The following is a 23,458-nucleotide window of genomic DNA, read 5'->3' as shown; positions in this document are numbered from 1 at the left end:
TTCTCGTGATCCGCCTTCAGCAGTGTGAAGCCAGAGGTTAGAGAGCCTTGTTGTTCCTCCATTGACTTCTGTGACTCCTGTACTTCTTGCAAAATTAAATCTAGTTTATACGGGGTAGAGTCAATGTTAGTTGGTGGGATGCAATTTAATTAGGGTGTTTGTGTGTTGGTATCTGATTCTTCCTGCCTCAGTAGGCCGCCTGCGGTCACTTCTGGCATTTTATCTTTCGTGCGCACCCATAGCTGGGTGTTGGGTGAGGTCGTCTGGGTTATCGATGCTGGCAGATGAGCGAGTAATGAGAGTCGCCGGTAGGAACAGCCACCGTTCTTTGGGAGTCTGTGTCTAATTCGCGCTCCTGATCCCAGAAGGAGAGGACTCAGGCCTGTCCCAGGAATGAAGAATGATGTCGGCACCCTGGCCTGCACGACAGCCGGTCGATGACCTCTTCCTGGGTTTTTCGATTGCAGCGCTTGGGGCATCAGGGATACAGTTCACAGCAGGCAATGACACTGGTGCCCGCCACAAGGTGTTACCGGACCCCAGGCAGTGCTAGTAGCGAGGTGGGCCAATGGATCAGCTGGCGGAAAAAGAGGGCTGCAGTTGACAGAGCCCTGTCTACAGAAGTGCTGCGTGACTTAGTCTCAGGGCCTGTCTGCAAGGTGTTTGCCCCACCATCTCCGTCTCAATTTCTGGCAGAGGACCCTACATGCAGGCAGTGCGGCATTCGAGTAGCACTCGCCATGAGAGGCACAGGTTGCTCCATCCACCCCATGCATGTGTGGGGAGTAGGCCCAGGATCAAGGGGATCTCAGTCACTGGGGCACCACTGCACGCTGCATGGGGATCAACTCACTGCTTCGTCTGGGAGTGCACCCCTGTCCGTCCCATAGGCCTGCGCCGTCCAGGATCCGCCAATAAGGTTGGCGAGGACCTCAGTGAGGATTCGTGCTTGCGGCCTTTTCAGGCAGGGAACATCATCAACATCATGTGTCTGCAGCGGGTCGCCCGGTGCGCGACCACTCGGGACCATGGCCCCTCATACGGCACCGGCCGCCACCACCTCAGCTTTTGCGGAACCGCCGTTCCAAGGGGGAAGGGCCCGAGAGCATCACAGACCCCGGCGCTGTCCACGCCGCCAGTCCAGGTCTCAATCTGCCCTCAGCAGGCAACTCTGCCGCAGGATCGCGTTGTCCTCCAGGCTACAGCGCAGAGACCTTCGGCCTTTGGGAGCAAAGTCGGGAGCCCAGCCCATGCAACAGACCTAGTACGTCCGTGGCCTGCCGCCACACTTTACTGCGAATTTCGTGCCTGCCATGGCGTCCATCTGAGCTGTGCCTCACTCGCCAAGCCTCCTCCAAATATGTGCACAGTGGGGAGGAAAGTTAGTCCTGGATGCCCCTGAGCTTCGCAAATTTTGTCAGGATTATTGGATCCTTGCACGGAGCTCTGCTAGTGTGCGCCCGCCATGTTCGCCGGTTAGCCACGACCGCCCTCGCCCATCCTCCATTGGTATGCATTTCTCGTTATAGACCTTCAATAGTGGTCGCAATGGTTTACTTACCAATCTGCTAGCAAATTCAATAGTTGCTCCTACTGCTATAAATAGGGCATTTTTTTTCACTATGAGATAGGCAGATGACAGATTTTTATTTTATGTAGATAGGTAAGTGGGCTACTGCTTTCCACACAGGGATCCTTTTGTTACTTGCAGCTCATAAATTGTAATCCTTCTAACATAGCGCAGTGAACTATGAACGACATGTTCCCTACACCTTGTAACCCTCACTGTCCTATGTAACACATCCAATACATAGATTAACACACTTATCTGATGTATTGCCAATTTATAATGTGTACGTTTGATGTATTGTGTACTGACACCCAGCATTGGGATGAGCAGCACTTTAAAAGCAATAAAACTAAATAGTGGCATTCAATTGTTATTTGGGTAAATATTGGGACAATCCAACAATCGGACATTCTTCCACTGAATGCATTTCTCTTATTTACAGGGATTGAATAATGTCAAAACCACACCTCTGTACCTGTGAAATGATAACAAGCGGTGCACCTCTGTTTCCCTCCATTACATTTGCACGTAGGTTCATGGCTCCAGATAGTGTCCAGCCAAGATACTAAAAAGAAAGAGGCCTGATGGCCCATTAACTTCAGCCTTTTTTAGAGCACAGCTGGAATTTAAATTAGCAAAACCGGCTCACCACCTGCACTTTGCTGCTGGGAACAAAAAAGCAGACAACGGGCAGGCACTGCTGAATGTGTCTCAATCTCTGAAAATTACACGAGGCAGAGTTCAGCATATTTCTGTGTGGCCAACTTCATGGCAGGGGGAGACATCTACCCTTTGAAAAAAGTGAGTATACATGTCTACCCATGTGTACCCCCGACTTGTGTCCTGTCATACTTCTATGATGTGTAAATGCGTGTGTTTTCAGTGAACATGCTTGTTGTTTGCAGCATAGAATTCTCCTGGAGAGTACCGTAAGATCCCTTGATTAAGGGCGGTATTATCTCTTGCCCCAGCATTGGGTGTTTCAGTCGGTGCTGTAACAACTTCATAGTCCTTGTTTTCTCTGCCAGGAGAATAATAACATGAAAAGTTGGCCTTTTTCAGATCGATTTCCATCTGTCTAGTCTTTATTCCTGTGTTTCTACCAATGGATATGGCCAGGTTTTCCCTAGTGAAATGTGTGGGGGGACAATTGTGGGATTGGGGAAATTATCCCAAGAAGTAAACGTCCCATCTTTATGGAAATGTGTCTAACAAGACGCAAAGGTTGGGGAACCAGTCAAGATATAAAAATACACTTGTAACCCTATTCACTGTTGGTGTCCTGTAGGACAACCAATTCCTACGGGTAGGTGGAAGTAGAACAATGAAAAACAATGCTGACCTACATACTCTTGACTGTAGATTCAGCTCTGAGAGCCGGGTTGTTAGAGGAAAGGCAGCTACATAGGTGGAACTAAACAACAAGAGGTCTGTGTAAACACTCAGTTGGTTAATGCACCTGCAGAACCCAGACTTTGCTCCTGGGGGGCCATTTTAGCTTTTCGGCGTTATAGCATTGAAAACACGAATGCCGTATATTTTTAGAATGTACAGTTCATTTTCAAATATGGCACGCAAGTACAAGTAGTATTATACATTCTTCGATTCGTGAATTACACATTTGTGTTACTATTTAGAATTATATTCACATCGCGTGGCAATTTAAATTAGCAAATTTTACCACAAGCACTGATGGCACTATTTAGAGGTTTTTTTTGCGGAAACATCACATTACTAGCAAACAGTGTCAATGGAACCACGCGTGTTAGTATGATTTGCATGATACTGTATTTCACACGCACAGGGTGACGTCAGTGAAGCCTTTGTAAATCTACTTTGTGATAATCCCAGATTCTCACTCACAGCTGATGGGCATTTTAAAACTGTTGGCCATGTGTGCATTTGTGCGCAATCACGCGGCTCTCAGACAGTTCACTAGCCAATGAACAACGAGAGATGTGCACACACCGACCCTCCACAGACCACAGCCCAACTACTCCAAATACGTGCAGCTACCACCTACTGGTGAGTGGAGTCTCAAGCATTGCGCCACTCTGTCCTTCACTTGTGCACTTTTATTAGTAAGTGTATTGTGGTCTAGATGACACTTGAGGGAAAAAGAGCCCCCAAGATGCCATTACAGTGCCACAGAGTGGGCAATTTCCAATGCCATGTGGGAGGTTGGGATTCTCATCGCATGGCACTTGACTTTTCCATCGGCAAGCCAAGACCGTCAGAGTGGGGGGAGCCAAGGTCTCGAGAATTGTTCGAGGGAATGTGCCAAGAAAGTTCGGTATGTCTGGAAGAACACACGGACAGACAGAGACTGAGGCACAGCCCGACAGAGACAGTAAACATCATGGGAACAAGTCAGAGATTTGAAACCACTGAGGCACAGCAGCTTCCACTGGACACGCTGGAGCTCAAAGGTGAGCAGCTCGGATATTCCCACAGCCACAGTGGTCATTTGTGGCTAATCCTGCCGCTTATGAGAGGATCACGAGTGCATGGAAGCACGTTCTGCGTTCCACGGTAATGAGGAATTAGGAGCAAATCAATCAACGCGTACATTAGCAGTCGGAAAGATAGCGCAACGGTTGCCAAATATCTGTGTGGCATTCTTTCCAACATCCAGTCGAAGAAAGTCGCAGAGTGCCTGGTTGCTCTGCAGGCTAACTGGCATGGTGCCACCATGCCCACCCGGTCTGAGACTATGTACCGGGACACAATGTGAAGGCATGCACTTAGACCTCTAAATGCACTGTCAAATTAAGCTCAGCCTTGAAAATAATACATGCAAGCCAGCATCACTAACACCCAACAATTCTGGAGCAATTTGGTTCTAATGTAAAAGGCACGAAACACATTCTTTAGGTCTGCATCTTACAGAACGAATTACACAATGAGCAAGGAAGAATGCATGGGTGCCCACTTACAGCAATCTACCATAAACTATATTATAGGCTGAGATCCAGCACAACTCTGGCTGGGAAGCCAGTTCAATATTACCAATCATAGGCCCCAAGGGCCGTTCATTTTCTTCTAAGTAAATACTGATTCCTATTCCATGTAGCACTGCTACTTCAACATTGCTGCCTTGATACGTATCCTTTTCAACTCTAGCACTACGACGTGTCATTTCACATATGGAAGGCTATAGGAGTCAGCCAAGAAAATACTTAATAATTTTGCTCACAACACGCTGGAAAACAACTCTTGAAACCAATTCCAATCCTATTCTTATGGTAACGTGGTAAAGAATGCTTTTGGACTCATTGGGGCATATTTACTGAGAAGTGACGGAGTGCCGCATTAGCCTTCCTGGCTTAACACCGTAGTCCGCCACTTCTGAAATGCAGGGCTGCACCATATTTACAACAATATGGTGCTGCCCTGTGTTTCCCCCCTGCGATGGCGCTAAATTTAGAAGCATAGCGCCAAGGCAAACACCCTTGCACCATAGTACAAGGGTGTCTGTGTTGAGAGGAAGAATGTTTATGTGCTGGAAGGTCTTCCTTCCTGCATATAAACAATCTTTAAATGGAGTATTGTAACTTCTATGTGTCCTGCTCAAAGCAGCACACATAGAAATTGCAAAATGTCATTTAAAAAATGATTGTTTATGTGCAGGAAGGGACAGCTTTCTGCACATAAACAACCAATGGTATTTTGCTGTTTCCATGTGTGCTGCACAACACAGCACACATGGAAACAGCAAAAATTAGGAGAAATGAAACATTTCTCCTCATTTCGCCAGGTTAAGACCAGGCTTTCCCTGGTCTTAATTTTGGCGCTGCCTCCAATTTACCCCTCCCTTGTAATTAGGAGGCAGCATTAAAATAATGGGTGTTGCGGTGGAACGCCCACAGCAACACCCATTACCCACCCTTTCACGCTAAGAGTAACGTGAAAGGGGGCTTTATTTACAAGGCAGTGTTAAGCCACATTATGTGGCTAAATGCTGTCTTGTAAATAAGGCGAAGTCCCTATCGCCACTACAACATCCTGACTTTGTGGTGGTGATAGGGGTTTGTAAATATGGCCCAATGTGTGTTGTTTTCATCCAGAACTTGAACTCTTTCTATGAAGGGTCACCATTGCTGCACTACAAAATTAGAGCATAGTTTAGGTTCAATGATGGCAATCATAGATTATCAACTGGGCTTCTGGATTGTCACACATAGGCACCTCATCTGCTAGTACTGTGTACGAGGACATCATACTTTAGTCACTGAAGACAAAACTGATTTAAGCTTGTCTCCCAGGATCAATGTTCTTCTCCACTTCGTCCATCCCTCTGTCCTAATTCCTGCAGCCTTTGGTTGGCAGGACTATTACCAGAAGTTTAGGAGGAGGCAAAGGTATCACCCTGTAAATCAAAGTACATTACAACGGGGAAGACTAGATCTCCTTGGCGCTCCTGCTAGCCCAATGAACATGTGCTTCTATACATGCTTCCTGAAAATCTAGCCTAAGAGATAACAGGAAATGTGATCTCTTTCTGCTTTCCCAGGGAATTCCTTACCTTCTCACGGTCAGTGGGACAGACCAAAGGCACTTGAGGTGATCCCCACTTATTGGAGATGTTTGCCAAGGGATGGACTCCAGTCCTACAAGCATATGGGGTCACCCAGGATACCATCATCTTCTTCAAGATATGCAACTGTGCACTATGAGGCCTAGATCACTCAACTGGAGAACCCTCCAAAGCAGGCCGGAGTTCAGTGTAGCACTAATGTATTGCTATGCAGAACTATTCCATTTTCACCCTTTGCTGATGCTATACCGTATTTATATTTCACTATCTTACCTCACAGATGTTCTGAGCTCGGAAGTAGGGCACATTCTCTTTACACACATATCCAACACTAGTGTTCTAAGGCTCCACTAACTCTCAGTTAGCACATATTGCCGCACTTGTACGTCCTACCCTCAAATCAGGTGGTGCTTCAATTTCCTGGCCAGTGGGGACATTTACCCCTCTTCTTCCCAACACAACTGAGTCAGATTTCCAAAGCCCACTGGGCCAGTCAGTCTTTCAAGCCAAACTCCCAATAAGAAAATTAACAAATGGGGGGAGGGGGGGACTTGGTGGGTTGTCAAGGTAGGACATAAGCCACTTACTACCTCCTCTGCTATGAGACAACCATTTAGGATACTTGCTTCTTTCTTTTCCCTTAACAATAAATCCAGTGGTGCAGAAGCCCCAGCCGGATACAACTTGGGGCCCGTCTTGAAGTTTGGTAGAACTTTACATCAGGCCGTTGGTCTACGAATTTCTTTCTGCATTCAGACATGAATTAGGTCCTCAGTTCCTGGGATGCTACCACTAGTGCTGCACAGGCCTGGAATAATGCTCCTCCCCTCCGAATTCATAGAAATGAAAGGAAATCTGAATTTGCATGACGTTATGCTGCAAATGGAGAGAGTGTTTTCTTCTCCATTCTGGCGTTGTCGCTCTATTATATGATGCACCGAGCGTGGACTTGTTAGTGGTTTCTACATATGTTTTCATCCAAAAAGTGTTCAGTAATAATATTCAGTTAATACTAATGAATGCATCACAAGACCAGAGATAGCCAATTCTGTTTAGGCAGAAGTAGAAATCGTGAATTTGTTTCAACTATATTCTAATGCCTGACATGAATCCCCAGACAAAATCCCCATCCATTTTTATGACTCACTAACAGTTTAATACATGAATAACGTACTTAGTTGTTGCAATGATAATAACAATAAAGATCTTTGATTTCTATCTCGTTATAAAGCTCTGAATATTTATTGAATATTTATTGTAGTGACTGAGTGACATTACAGTGGGCGGCCAACTTTTACTACATGAAATAACAAGTAACATGCATGATGATCAGGGTAAAAGAGCCCACACATAAAATCAAAAGGTGTTCAGATCATCAACGCATTGCTGGATAGTGTATCCATAAACGTAAATGTTTAAATATATTAAATGCAGATTAAGAATTGAGAAATAAAACACAATGTAGAACGGACGACATCTAATTTATTCTAATGTCAATGCAGCTTCAAATGTAAAAACAGCTGGCATGAAACACAAAACTGAAGTGATGAAAATCTGGGTTTTGTCGAGCAGTCGTCTCCGACCGAAACACTACGACCTCTTGATAGCTTACAAAGTTACCTAGGCAGTCTTCTCAATGTCTTGTAAATCCCACACTGTGTTCAAGAAATGAAGCACTTACCACAGGCATAACTAGGTTTGCATTCCCCAGGATTATTCAATACAGGAACTAGTCCATCCTCACAGACAGGGACCGGAGGCAAATCACAGGATATTAGGTCACATACTGAAAGAAAAAAAATGGATACACACAATAAATACCCAACAATCTTTATGCAAGACTACAATAGAATATTACTGTATTTCTGTTATTTCTAGAATTATTATAAATCACACCAGAGTAGAAGTCTTTCATGTGGGAGGTGCGTTGTGGTGGTAGGCGAACATCAATACACACATTAAGCTTCCTTCACTCCTCTTAAGGACGCAAAGGTTCTAGATCATGTCCCGAAGAGCCATTCCATTACACTCCTATCATGTGAGCTGAGTATGCTAATCTCACTTCTATCACACACACATGTGATGTGCATATACTTATCTCCAAACCGCACAAGACTTTGTCAGATAAAGAATTCAAAATAGGCACCACACTCCTGTCAGTGGTGTGTTATACCTTCATAGTCCTCTTGGGCGGGCCAGGGAGGGTAAAGATCAGCCTTCATTGGAGTTGTACATTTGCAATGTTGTGTATTCTAAAAAGTGAGAAGAGATTTGCACACAGAGATAAGAGAAGTCCTTATGTTGGTAGTGTGTAGGTTTTCCAGGGATAACGAGTTGTGGACTCATATTGCACTGGCACTATATTATGGTTCCATTAGATATGTAAACAAAAGCAACATAATCTTCTTGTCCTAATATAATGCACTTTTGTGGTAGCAGGTTATACACGAGTAACAGAGTGATCTTGTTTGAGAGGACAAATGGATGTGTGTCTCTGTCTGGTGGGTGTGAATTTTGTGTAGCTCAGTTTGCCCTTGGTGGAAAATTATTACATAAGGCAGCAAAATAGATATTGGAATGACCTGATCAGTATAGTTTGATATATTTTTTCACACTTGATTCACTATGAACATTAAGGGGCCGATTATGAGTCTGGTAGTCATTGGACCCACAGACTTGCGGGGGCAGGGCGGTGGCGGTCCGAATACAAGATGGGCAATGGGACTGTTCGGGCACTCAGGAGGCATCAAAATACTTATTAGGAGTTTCCTCACCACCAGGATTTTCATGGTGGAGAGGAAATAAAGGAGGCTCTATTGGGTACCCTGGTGCCTCTGCACATCAATGTTCCCCACAGGGTGAATGCACACCAGTTCCTGCATTCTCATTGTGGTACCCTTTTTTGATGGCATCACTGTGGGAACTGATGGCATCCCTTAGGGCACACTTGTGCTTGGGGTGATTATCCTCCGTATGTATTTAAAGAAATATTTACTCTCGTAGGACTTGAAGAAAACTTTTATTTACTCTTTTGTACTTCACACGAGTCAATAAAGTTTTTTAATTTCCAACTTGTGTATTCTCCTGCTCCAATGCATTTCGGGTCAATACCCTTCGTCTGGGAGCATCTACAATGAACGACATGTATAACTAATGTAAAGTCTGTCTCTTATTTGTGAAAAAACAAAATAATACATGATATACTCCCAATGTATATCGATCAATTTCAAAGTATTATCACTGTGGGAACGCCAGAAAAAAAGCCTGCAAAACAAGAGGATCTCATAATCTGGCCAGCGGTCTCACTACAGGTTTGGCAGTGAGGTGGCTGGGTAGACCTGGCGCCGCACTGCCAAACTCATAATCAGGCCCTAAGGGTAGTATTTTTCAACTATGTTACTGGGTGGGGTAGGTCCTGAGTTGGGCTGCAGAGTGTATAAGAGTTGTGGAACACATTTAAAAGGGGTACTGGTTTGTGTTATGTTGTGTCTGGCATAATTGATGATTCCTAATTTTTAAGAAGATTGGGAAATTAAATGAAAAAGTGTTTCTATTTTACAGCTATCACGTGGCTGGGCCTTTAATAATAATAATAATAATAATAATAATAATAATAATAATAATAATAATAATAATAAGCACATTTATAAAGCGCAGGGTTCACTCGACCAGTGTGTCCCCGCACTGCGGTGCAAAACTGTCTCGATCACTACATCCTATCCTAGCCAGGCGTGACTATCCAGAGGGGAAGAGATACGTTTTCAAAATTTTCCTGAAGATACCCTCCGAACCCTCCAACTGGAGGCTCAAGGGGAGCTTGTTCCATTGCTGTGCAGCCAAAAAGCGGAAGGAGCGGCCACCTATCCTTGCTCTCTTACAGGTAGGAACACACACCAAGCCCGTCCCACATGATCTAAGTTGGCGTGTTGGGCAATAGAGAGTAAATAGGTCAACCAGGTAGGAAGAACCGGTCCCCTGAATGATACAGTGGCAAAAGCACAGTGCCTTGAACAAGACTCTCTCCCTTATCTGCAGCCAGTGGAGGGAGACCAACGCCAACTTCGAGGAGGCCCTCTTCGGGGGCATAAGAACCAGACGAGCAGCTGCATTCTGTATACCTTGGAGTCTTTGCATGCATTTAGACGTAGGAACCCGGTATAGTATATTACCATAATCAAGGCGCAATGTCACCAGGGCATGCACCATGGTCCTGGATGCAGTGGGCAGCATATCCAGGGTTTTCCGAAGGCCCCTCAGGACTCTGAAACAGGCACCTGCTACCCACCTGTTATGGTACTCAAAGGCGAGCTTAGTGTCCATCCACACCCCCAAGTTCTTTGCCTAAGCGCAGGGCATGGGTGTGGGCCAAAGACTCTGGGGCCACCATGCCGATGACCACACTGACGGGGCTTTTCCTACCACAAGCACCTCGGTCTTATTGCCATTGAATTTCAGGCAGTTGTTAGCCATCCATAATGCAAGATCTTGCATGCATGCCATGAAATTGGAGGCTGCCGTATCCTGTGCCTGTGTCAGGGAGACCACCAGTTGAGTGTCATCGGCATAGGACACAACCCTAATCCCAAATTTGTCTGCAATCTCTGCTAGAGGCATGACATAGAGATTGAACAGGGTCGGGCTCAAGGTCGACCCCTGTGGCACGCCCTGTTTAGTTTGATGACTTTGGAATAGTGGGAGCTCTGCCTCACCTGAAAACTGCACTCAGACAGGAAAGATTCCATCGAGCTCAATGCGCTGCCAGACACACCTCCTTTCCTCAGACACTGCAACAATGTATGGTGGGCAACAGTGTCAAAGGCGGCACTTAAATCCAGCAGGATTAAGCCGCCATCTGTCCAGCATCCACATACTTTCTAATGGTTTCAGTGACAAATGACAGGGCTGATTCCGTTGAGTGGATAGCCCGAAAACCAGACTGAGTGGGAGGCAGGAGATTGTATTTCCCAATATGCACAGTAAGTTGCGTATATACCACTTTCTCCGCTACCTTTGCGAAGTAAGGAGATTGGAAGCAAATTTTCAAGTTGGTCTGGGCTAATGTGCGGTTTCTGGGGTAGCGGAACGACCACTGCTTCCTTCGATCTTACTGGCACTGTCACCGTCATGAAAGATAACTCCAAGAGGTGTCTAATACATGGCTTAGGAGTTACAATGCTCCCTCTAAGCACTTTAGGGGATGCTATGTCTCTTGGAGAGCCCGACTTGACACTAGTACAGATTTTAGTAAACAGCTCTGGAGGGGGAACGGTAGATCTATCAATACATTCTATCTCTAGAACGTACCTGCTTGCCCCGAGGTCTCATGGCCTACACAAGCAGAGTTCAGGAAGGTGGAGTAAATTTTCTCCACCTTATCTACAAAGTAATCCGCTACACGGTTGCATGACTCCTGTGAGCCAGTGGCTGGTACTGCCATTGTTGCTAGGGAAGATATCTCTCTGTAAACCCTAAACAGTTCCCTTGACGTATTTTCTGCCGCCCAATTTGTTCTTGGTAGTATGATGCCTTAGCCCTTCTAATGAGCCCATGATAGCTCTTCAGAGTGACTTTGTACTCCCTCCTCACCTGGTCCGAGAAATCTTTCCTCCACTGCCTTTCTAGGCGTTTACAGGCTGCTTTAGCAGTTCTCAAGGCGGGGTTACACCAGGGAGCAGATTTTTGTACTCTTAACGGCCTTTTTTGTGCTATCCAGTGCTTCCGTAATACGCCTTTCCAGATTTTCGCGTGCGCTATCGACATCTGAGCCCCCGGGCAGCCCACCCTGAGAGAGGGCACTGTTAAACTTTCCCTGAGAGAAGTCAGCCCACTTCCGGCATGTTATTTTCCTTTTTGATTTCTCCTGTACCTTTAACCCAGGCAACATCATCGCAAAAGGGACCAGGAAATGGTCTGACCATAAAACAGGAAGAGGTGGGTTCACAACTATGGCCTCCCAGTTAGCGAACATGGGGTCAAGCAGATGGCAGATAATCTCTTTTAAAAATGTCTAAAGATTCATGTAAATCATGAGGTGAGATTTGGGAGGATATTTGAACTATCCTCAACTTGAACCCCAAGGATTTTCTAAGAATCTTCCGTAATTCTGGAGCCAATCAAAATTTCAAAATCAAACAGGGAAAACTGTGGGTGATTCTAACCCTATACATCACTAATTTTTCCCCAGCCTCATTAGCATTGACAGTAATGCTGGCCTGTCTTGAAATATATACATTTCTCAACTCCAAAGCACTCATTTTTAGTAGCCCCTCAATTCGATGGGGCGGAAAATCTTTAATGGTCCCTTCAGAATAATGAGAGCCAAGGGAACACCCATATCAATTTAGTTTCACCTGGCTATTTAAGCAGCTGAATTAATCCAAACTCTCTACATGGAACTCCAAAGGTAAATGAGGAATAACTGAGAAATCTAGAATTAGGAATCCCCCAGTAATCCCTTATTTCGTAAAGAAACCTGAGGTTTTTACTTGCAATCTCTGATCAAATTGGCCTTGCCCACCCAAAGTTATTGATACTAAGGGTACTGGTAACTCCAAGGGGCAGGAGTAATATGGACTCAGAAGGAGCACATAAAGGTAACTATTGCTGGCTAAAATTACACACTCCACATTTTTCCTTTTAAGTTAGTTAAGCAGTTGAGTACGTTTTTAGGAGTACTCTAGGGATCACAATGCCAGCTAACGACTGCATATTCTAAAACAAGTGAAATTGCTCAGTAGGTTAAAGCAACAGCTGCAGGTGTGTGTGTCTGAATAACCTTACTCAGTTGTAACAGTGAAGGAAACCAAAAGAAAAGAAGCATGCATTCGGCTAAGCCAAAAGATCTGCCTCTGGCCACCAGCCTTTTTCCTTTGTCAATGCTTGTTTTGGCAATACTTTCGGGTCTCAAAAGCACACACTACCATAGTATTCCCTGCACTTCAGGGAATTCCGTTGTCTGTGGATGTACTCTTTGTGAAAAACTTTCACAGTTAAGTTAACCAATGGATACAGTGGGCTGACTCATGCCTCATGCAGTATGCTGTACTGGGTGGAATAAAAATGGGAGTGACACAACAACAGACCAAAGGATGAAGAAGGATGACTAAAAGTCCCTTAAAGCATATTATACATATCATTTTAGTAAAATCAAAAGGTCTTGGCTAGCGTCAGACTTTAAAACGGCTATCTACATACCAAAGAGCCTTTCAAGTGAGAAAGATATTCCCATATTCGATTTTCTAAAAGAAAATGTTAGCTCAAAGAAACTTCATTCACACATTTCCTTGCGTGGATTTGAGAGCCCAAGGTTATGAAATGAAAAGCTTTTTAAAGAGCGTGTGGCAGAAAATAGTCCATCAGTCTTTTGAATGAGAGTGGGTGTGTTAGTGGATAAAATGCGTATATAATGCCTGTGCTGTTTATCTCCCATGGAAACTTGTAATGACAGGAGAACAAGCTGCACTCATTGTAAAATGCCCTATTTAAAATTAAAAAAATCAACCTGTAAGGACAGGACTCTCACAGCCCCACACCTCTCCCTGCGGTGCTTCCTCTGTTCAAGTACTGTTTGTACACATATGATTGAGTAATAGACCAAATTATAGGGCATTCCCTTTTAAAGCGGAATGCTGTTCATGTACATCATGCAACATTAAAAATATTGACACGTATTCAAGAGTTCTGCAACAAATGCTATGCTATGCGTCTGCAAAGTGCATGGCTACCCCAACGGGTCACCCAACGCTAAATGTCATGTCCTTCACATAGTAGGTAGAATAGGTATATCACTCGAGGAGGTGGGCTTTGAGAAGTTTCCTGAATTTGGATCCTTCATTAATCAGTTTTAAGGATAATAGCAGAGAGTTCCAGAGTTTAAACACCAGGTAGGCAGAAGAGCTCCACTTCTGGGTTTCTTGATTCCGGGTACTGAAAAAAGCAACTGTTCTGCGGAGCATAGTGATCCTTTGCGAGTGAAGAGGGTTAGCATCCTCTGGATTGAGGGGGGGACTTTGTTGTAAATTGTTCTGTGGTTCAGACAGAGAGATTTAAATTTGACTATTCTGCATATTGATAGTCAATGAAGGGTAAGAAGGGAGGGGGAGACCGGGTGGTGCTACGGGATTTTTATCGGGATGCGCGCTGCAGCATTAAGGATTGTCTCTTGACTTCATATTGAGGGCTTCCCTGGTAAACGGAATTGCCATAGTCAAGACGAGACAGGAAAAGACCTTGGAAAATGATTCTTCGAGTGGCGGGGGAAGCCAGCTCAGAATCTTCCTTAGTGTCCAGAGTAGGTCGTAACAGGAGGCCTCATGTTTTCTTGCTTGGACCTCCATGGTGAGATGGCTGTCAATCCATAAGCCCAAACTTTTTATTTCAGTTTTAAGAGGAGATAGTTCTCCTAGATAGTCAGACCACTGAACGCCCCAGCCTGAGGTTGGAGTCATTTCTGAATTCCAGATCCCTGTTTTGTCTCCATTTAGTTTTAGATTGCTGCTGTACATCCAGTCAGTAATGCCTCTAAGACAGGCATTAAGTTAGGTGGAAAGTGCTTCTGTGTCTGAGGTTAGAGAGATGATCATTTGAGTATCATCAGCATATGGTGCAGTTGAAAATCCATCAACATTAGAATGTCTGCCAAATTCAGCACAACGACTTTAAACAAAGTGGGGTTTAAAGTGGTCCTCGTATTCCATGGATAGGGTATCTGAAGACAACCAATCCTCGCCCATTAGGAAGTTTCTGTTCCTTAGGAATGAGGTTAACCATTTAAGAGATGTGCCTTCGATTCCTGCTTCCTCAGTGTTTTAATTTGATTTGGGTGGGGTACTGTGGGAAACAAGGCACTTAGGTCTAGGAAAATGACAGCGGCTGTCCCATTTGAATATACGATTTTTTAACACTCCTCAGTCACAGATAACAAGGCAGTTTCCATGTTATTTCCTGTTCAAAAGCTTGTCTGGGTAGAATGGAGAACTCCCAGATGCACTAGATTTGTGGAGAGGTTTTTATTCACGAATTTCTCTATCACTTTACTGGTACATGGACGTAGAGAAATTGGTCTGTAACTTTCCGGTAGTGAAGAATCAAGTTGGCTTTCTCAGGAGTGGGTTTCACATGGCATGCTTTCATTCCGGGGCACCTCACCTGTTTCTAGTGAGTGACTGAGTAAATTGGCCATGACGGGGCATATGGAATTTGTGCTTTTAAGAAGGATGTTAGGGGGTGCAGCATCCAGAGGAGATCCTGATTTTATTGTGGTAAGAATGCTTATGACGTCTTCTGTTTTAATTTTGGTAAAGGTTGAGAGATTGTCTGTCTTCTCTATTTGGCGGGATTGAGTAGCATTAGTAATGAAGGACCTGGTCTTGGGCAAGAGGTACAGACTTTTTATCGGAAGCAGATTGCAAGCGTGTTACATCTGGCTTTAGAGGCTCTTGAGCCTGATTGGGACATGGGTGACTTCATGAAGGCGTTAACAAACTTAAAAATCTCTTTTGTTGAATTAGGTGCCTTTCCAATCCTCTCACTTATGAAGGAGACTCTGGCCTTCCTTATGGCATAATGATATTTTTTTTACTATATTCTTGTAAAGTTTTTTACTGGCAGTATAATAATGTGTCCTCCAGCTTCTTTCTTTCCTTTTACATTTTTTTTAGGATTAAAAGCTATTCTGAGAACCATGGGGCAAGCGATTGGGTGATTGCTACCTTTCTGTACTCTCTTAGGGATTAACTGTTCCAACGAGCTCTCGATCTAGTTTTCAAATGCAGAGTACATGTTGGCTTTCCCTCTTGTTATGATAGGAACTGGACTGGATAGGGGAGAATCCTAGATGTCAGCATTTAGTTTTGCTCAACTTCAGATTTCCGAATGTGCAAGTTTGATTCGATTTTATTGAAATGGAAAGGGATCAGATGATGACCTGCCCAGCACAGGGGAAGGGGAGTTGCTGGGCGTAAGTCAGATATGTTTGAGAAAACAGGGTCGAGTAGATGCCTTTTTTGATGTCTGGGAAGCATCACTCTTTGAGCCAGCCGAATGGCCTCAAGGACCTGAATTAAGTTATTTACATTGATGCACTTTGTGTTTTCGAAGTGTAGGTTTACATCTCCGAGAACTATAAAGTTTGCCTTATGCATACTCTATTCTGCCACTATTTCGGGGAATGTCTGTAAGAAATGAGATGGTGATACTAGGGGTGGTGTATTAATATACCAGAGAAAGCAAATGTATCACAGAGGTCAATTATAAATATGAGATTGTTACACCAAGGGATTGTAATAGAGGAGAATTTTCCCTTTAAATATTTCTTGAGGATAATAGCTAGCCCACCTGCTACTTCGTTTTTTCGGTTAGCATGTGCCATTGTATAGTCCTGTAGGAGAGTAACCATGATATCTGGCATGGAGTTATCTTTTAGCCATGTATCTGTTAAAAATAATAAGTCTGGCTGGGTTCATATACTAAAGTGGATCATGCTCGATAATAAGGAAAAGTATGTCCCAACAGTGAAAAGTCATGAAAAGTTCTTGTCACTGTGTATACAAAACCTCTCAGTGCCAAGTTGTCTAGGCGCTTTGGGAATATTTTGATGACTGCTGACTGCAGTTGCGATACTTCAGAATCACATCACAGGCACTCCATCTTCTTGGAGAGCTAAACACTCTACTCCAGGGACACTGTAAAGGGACCAAGACACTGGCCTCACTGCAGGGGCTGGTGATGCTGATCCTACCCTGGTTCATAAGCCAGTCCTCTGAGCTTCTTGACCAGCTCCTCGAACCCCTCTCTTCTAGGCATGGTTCATTTTGTGCAGGGGCACCTACATGCACCCATAAAGTTGTTAGAAGACTCCTTCCTGTGAGATAGCTTCTGGCAGCTGTTCCTGGGAAGATCCAAACTTTTGGAAGTTTCTGGTCCCAAACCTGGCATGGGAATTGGCAGTCAGTGGCTCCAAAGCTGCCACTCAAAGGTCTTTCTGGGTGTCCAGTGCTGTACTTGGTTATTGGGAACTCCTGGTGCAATGACTACACAGGTTTCAGCCCTATCATTATACTCGGTTCACCAAGTTGGTGGATTACATTGGTGCTGCTCTGGAATTTTCAGGCAGGCTTCAGACAGTGCATGGTTATTTAAGTATTCCTTCCAGACTCGCTTAGCCCCAGTTTTTGGACCATAGTGTCAGCAGGAATGAAGGGTGGGATGAAAGCTTCCTGCCAGGGGAAACCCAAAGAAAGCAAAAACCATGGAGAAACATTCCCACCCTATTACAATCTAACTTGTTACGAGTAACACCGTTGAGGGAAGAATGGAGCAGGAATGGGAAAAGGACACTCCCTGCACTGTAAATGGACTCTCTGTCTCCTATCTCTCAAACGCTAGAGTCTAGACCACTAAAAAGGACGTCATGGCTGCTCTGGAGGACACAGCAACATATACTGCTGTACAGCAGGCTCACTCCAGCCTCTATCTTGTGTACGACTATTGCACAGGTAGTTAAAACTGGATTCCTGGTTGATACAGTTAAACAACGTCTACACACTCCATTCATATTTTGCTGTGTATGTAAATGGTAAAGAACTATGCAACATTCATAACCTATACACATGTAGCAAAGGATCTTGTTGCAGTGGACTGGTATGCCAATTTAAGCAGGCGTGGACAGTACACCGCTCTCTCAGTACAAGGGAAAGGTACAAAGGCATGCCTGCTGCAAAGATCAGCATGCTTCTACCATTGTCAGGCCTCATCAGTCTGGTGAGCTAATGGTAGCGACACACAGTAACTAGGGGTGCCCCTGGTGCCGCTCCAGACCACAAATCTTAGCTCTAGGCCTCACTTCTTTCCTCAACGAGTCCTCAACATACACATATGATTCTAAAGTGTGCTGAGGCCTACATATTAACACCCAGCTAGAGCTCACAATGTGAAACTCAGGGAAGGCATGCACATTCGTCTGATCCGTTTCTGTCCCAACTTTCGATCTCATGGATTCTGGGACAGATCAAAGTGTGTTTTCTGATTGAGCCGGATCATTGTTTCTGAGCGAGGGGTTATACTGCTTTCATGCATAGATTTGGTTGTAAGTTTGTTGTAATACATTAGAAGACAACTGCTCCACCAGAATTCAGAATCACGACAACAGGAAAATACACTGCATTATTAATTGATTAATTGCAATGTTACCAGATGCAGCTGAACTATGTGGGGAATACCACTTGTCAATGTCAATTTCGAATGTGGTTTTTCTAACCACCTATTTTATTGAAGCCTGCAGCAGGCAGATCAAAGATAGTGAAGGAAGGCCCTCCGCTCTCCCATGGTCCATTAATATTCATAATAGCGACCTCAGACAAGATGTTTCCAAATTAACTTTATACTTTATATCTTGTACTTTGCACAGCTGCTGCCAATGTGTCCTCATGTTGCTGTTGCTGGTTTGAAAGGTTTCAGGCTGCAGCAGGCAAACACGCATGCCCGGTATTAAGGTCCATCACTCGATGGAGCCCTGTACGAGAAGAGCTGTTAGTCTTGAGTGCTGGCACAGGGTGTGCTGCGATTGTGCGATGGTGAACATGATGCGGTGGTATAAGTTTAAGTATCACAGAAACGTGTTAGAACGAACAGAAAAAACGCAAATTTGCATCCCTCACGCGCAGGAGGGAAGCGGAAACTTACTAAGGCCATATGTCCTTCCATCCGAGGTAGGGATGGAAATGCATTTTATAAACAGAAACACTCGGGGCCTGATGTACAAAGTGATTTTTCAGTCACATTGTCAAATTTGAGCCTTTGGGACCACAAAATTGCTTCTTTTAATGTAGAAAGCCCAAACTGTGCTTCAGTAACACATTAGAGCATCATAATTTGGGTTTCAGATACAATATAGAATTGGTATTTGAAAGGGGGGTGTAAAGGGCGTCCCTTCCAAATACTGATACCTTAACTTATGTGTTAATGTTTTGCAACCAACATCCATTGCAAAACAATAATATTTTGCCACAAAATCCAAATTGGTGGAAATTATTTGCAAACTGTAAGCGGTCACTAAGGTACGTCTTCTTCTCTGTGAAGGGTAAAAAAAAAATGTTAGCTTGGAAAATTATTCATTTTTTTTTATATGCACCCCATTTTCCTTTTAGGAAAACGAGCTGCTCGTGATTGCTTTATTTAAAAGCAATCACAGACATAGTGGTCTGCTGACTCCAGCAGGCCACCAATATCTGTGACCCTAACCAATCGTACTGGGTCTCAATTTGCAACCTACCTCATGCATATTACTGAGGTAGGTTGAATTGCTAACCACTGGAATCAGTATTATGTAGACCATCCTAATACTACATAGGCTGCTAAATAAAATACCAATGCATTTGGTAGAAATCGGTGTGCAAATGTACTCACCTCGACTAAATCCATATTAGTAGATTCCTAATACGAAGTTGCAAATAACAAATGGTTATTTATTGCAATTTAGTACTTCTAATTAGGGATCTTTGTACACCAGGCCATTGGATCCATCTCAGGTAGACACAGATGAGGAAACAGGATATCTGAGAACAATTTAAGTTACAGATTCCTAGTTTACATTCACCTACCTCAGAAACTAAGACATAGCTGGGAATTAAAGTTAAAAATACCTAGTTACCGTCCACTCTCCTTTGATTGAGGGGCAAGTTGGAATTACTCGCACCTCAGGACTCATCTATTACTGCACCCAGATATGAAAACAGTAATTTTATTGCAAACCTACTCAGGCTACAGATCTGTCTTTAATGAACCAATGATGGGCGTTGTCAATTCTTCCGGATAACTTTTCTTGTCATTGTTGGCACTACAATGTAATCATAGCACAAAATGTGTAGAACGGTTTGACCACTTTTAAGGTCCCTTGTTTACTTATAAGGTGTATGTATTCATAATACATATATCACAGCCTTTACGCTACAAGCGCTGTATATTTACTATATGAATTAGCACGTAGTTAGAGCAGTTGTCTCCTATGCGCGTTATGTTTAATATTTCTTATTAAAGTGCACATATAACTTTTCGGGTTTCTTGGAACTTATTAGTCATAGCCTTCCTTGACTTAGGATGCGGGCAATCTCCAATAGAAATAGTCAGAGAAAACATGAATTGAGTAGTCTATTCGAAAGCCAATATTAGCTGTCCAGGCTACACATTTACTATAATTATTAAGAAAAGGCATGATCTTTTAAAGTTCTGGATGAAAGGGCAACGGAAACCACTGCATATACCAAGAAAGACATGGAAAGGCCTTCATATGCTGCATTACTAGACCATCATACGATTTCGATTTCTCTAATGAACAAAGGGAATAAGGCACCATTATATCGATTGAGCTGCGCCTTTTATTGTTTTTGGTAAAACACGCTAACCATGCAAGGAGAGCAGATGTTGTGGTCCCCTGGTGGTAGAGGAGAAGATGGCGCCCGGCTAGACTGACTTGTCGGGAGCTCCGTGCTCGCCGGCAGAGATAATGAGAAAACCACAGTAATCAACCCAGGAAATGCCCAAATCACTCTACATATGCATGAAGAGGATATGCTGCCAACAGGACTATATATTGTGAAAGCAGAGACAAATTCTAAACTTACCGCGCTGAGAAAGCCCGGCGGGGGAGCAGAGTTAATTGTCACCAGAGCGCTCCACGCGCTTGTCCGCTTGAGGGCAGAAGCCTCGATAGCACAGCGGAACTATCGGAGGGTGGTCGCCAGAGTCTCCGTCCCCTTCCGGGGCAGCTTGAGCAGAGCGACTGCAGCTCAAGCCAAACCTTCCTTCCTGAATGAGAGTAGGACTCTGCAAAAGGGATCCTGGACGGCACACTCTGCGGCGCACTCTGCATGCGCCAGACCGCTGGAACATAAACACAGCGATAAAAATAGTGTAGTCAACCGCATGATCAGGGTAAGCCGGCCGGGTGGTTTTGAGGGCGGCGACATCTCGAAGAGACCAGCGTGGTCACAGGGGGAGGGGTGCCCGGTACTGCAGCATCTGGGGAAGAGTGGGGGGAGACCTCGAGTACCTCCTGCTCCTCCGAGGTAGCGACAACGGCAGGCAGGGAGCAAGGCAGTGAGCAAGGCAAACGCACAAGCTATTTCCTAAGAAATAGACAGTTCCTTGAAAGCAACCAGTCTGTGGCCCCCAAACAGGATATAGCCCCCTGCAGTACAAAAAAGAAAGCTAAAAAGTAGGCTAAGACCACAACTCCAACCCCCAGAGCCAAAAGGAAGCAGACGAACAAGAAAGGAGGAGCATGGGGGGTTTCAGGTCCTAAAGTCACCCCTTCCGTAAGATCCTTCTTCAAGGTCCAAGTACAAGAGCAATTGATCAACAACAACACTCTAGGAACCTCCCGCCTAACCCCCAAGAGGAGAACATCAGTAAGAGTATGGGGATCAGGGAGAGTATGGAGGGGGGCACAGAGTCAGAGCAACGACGGGTGCCTACAACAGCAGTTAACACAGTAGAACTGCCCATAACCACCAGCATAGCTGCAAGTACAGCTAGTGCAGGTAGTGTTGAGCGCACCGACCAGCAATCAAAAACCCTCGAGTCCCCTCAGAACTCAACAGATCAGATTCTAGAGAGAATGCTAGAAGAAATGAAGGCAAAATTCGCTACCTCTGAGGTTAACCAAACTAAGATTCAGAAGACTTGCGAAATGCTGGACACTACGTTGAATGCATTGGGGGAGAGAGTAACAGCAGTAGAGGTAGCTGTAGAGGTCCTGAGAAAAAAGTGGAGTCACCAGAAGGAGATCAGGTTCTGAAATCGAATGAAAGAAGCATTATTGAAAAGCTAGAATCCTTAGAGAATCAGGCAAGGAGGAATAACTTAAGAATTTTGAATGTGCCAGAGGGTTGAGAAGGTGAGGACATTAAAAAAGTACATAGTATTACTCCTTGAAGAGTACTTTCCCTGGGCAAAAGCAACAGATTTAGCAGAGGATATACAGAGGGTACAACGAGACCCCTTTGGCAAAAACAGGATGAGGAAGAACCCGAGAAAAATAGTGATACATTTTAAGACCTACACCCTCAAGGTAAATATTTTGAGTGAGGCCCTAAAGAAGGGCTTTTATAACAAAGACAAATGGCACTTCAGAATCCGATCGGATATTTCTAAGGCAACAAGGCAGACAATGGGAGCTAGGAAGATGCAGGATGCAGGTGCAGCAGATGCAGGAAGTAAGAATTCTAGGGGCCACAGTACAAATGAAGTTCCCAGCAGCCCTGAGGATCATGTGGAGGAGTAAAATGCATAACATCAGGGAGCCGAAGGAGGTCGAGCATTTCCTGGAACAAATGGGAGATCAAATGCGAGAAATCTGAAATATCAAAATGGTGAGCAGGGAGCTCAAATAGGGCTATCAATACTGCCCAAAGAAGAGATAAGGGAGGCTTCTCCAGGGAGGGATGTTTCAACAAAAATATAAACAAAAACAAAACAAAAATGCAAACACATGGGTGGGGAGCAAACTAGGGAAAAAACAAAAAAAGTCCTCAAGAAATAAGATGAAAGAGATTGGGACTGGCAAATCCGCAGGAAGACCCCACGGAAAAAAGAAACAAAATAATGAAGAAAGACCCGGCGGTAGTTAACATACTCTTGTGGAATGTCAACGGCCTCAGAACTAAAAACAGGAGAAAGAGAATACTCGAATATTTGAAAACGATAGACAGTGAATTTATAATATTACAGGAAACGCATCTCTTGAAAAATTAATGGGAAGAAATAATAAAGACTTTGAGTTGGGTGGACTCATATGTCTGTACAAATCAGGACTGCTGTATTATAGGAGTAGCCATATTATTTAAAAAAACCCTCAAAGCAAGAATAGAGACCGTGGAAGTTGACAGGAAAGGGAGATGGGTGGTAACCAGAGTAAGAATATCCGACAAACATTACACCATTGTTGGTTACTACGGGCCTAATGCAGACGACCCAGACCCTATACAAAAACTGTATACTCAACTATTAACGGCGGCCTCCCCGATAATCATAGGGGGTGATTTCAACATAATCTTAGATCCCAAGGTGGATCGTCTCCCCCGATGAGAGAAGTAAACCTGTTAAAAATGAGGGAGTGGTTGGGGTGTTATATAAAAGATCTGGGTTTGGATGACATTTGGAAAGGGAAAGGAAACAAAGGGTAAGGTTTTACATTCCAAAATAAAAAATTAGGACTGCTGTCCAGAATAGATTACTTTTTGGTGGACAGAAGCTTAGTTAACAGCACACAGAAGGTGGGACACTTGCCTGCTCATCTATCCGATCACTCAGCTGTACTATTAAAAATCCGAATGAAACAAAACACCACTCCCCAA

The 23,458-nt window shown here is 44.2% G+C and overlaps 1 protein-coding gene across 1 annotated transcript in view; it reads right to left on the bottom strand.

Moving 5' to 3' along the window:
- Positions 1-23,458, bottom strand: part of VWF (von Willebrand factor) — a 1,126,314-nt gene that overhangs the window by 234,705 nt on the left and 868,151 nt on the right. The window contains exon 41 of the mRNA XM_086921215.1: positions 7,789-7,893. Coding sequence (XP_086777341.1) covers positions 7,789-7,893 — 105 coding nt within the window. The remainder of the gene's footprint in view (positions 1-7,788; positions 7,894-23,458) is intronic.

The sequence above is a fragment of the Lissotriton vulgaris genome, chromosome 1_1, assembly GCF_964263255.1.
Source record: "Lissotriton vulgaris chromosome 1_1, aLisVul1.2, whole genome shotgun sequence".
Taxonomy (NCBI): Eukaryota; Metazoa; Chordata; class Amphibia; order Caudata; family Salamandridae; genus Lissotriton; species Lissotriton vulgaris.
This window is presented reverse-complemented; position numbering and strand designations above follow the sequence as displayed.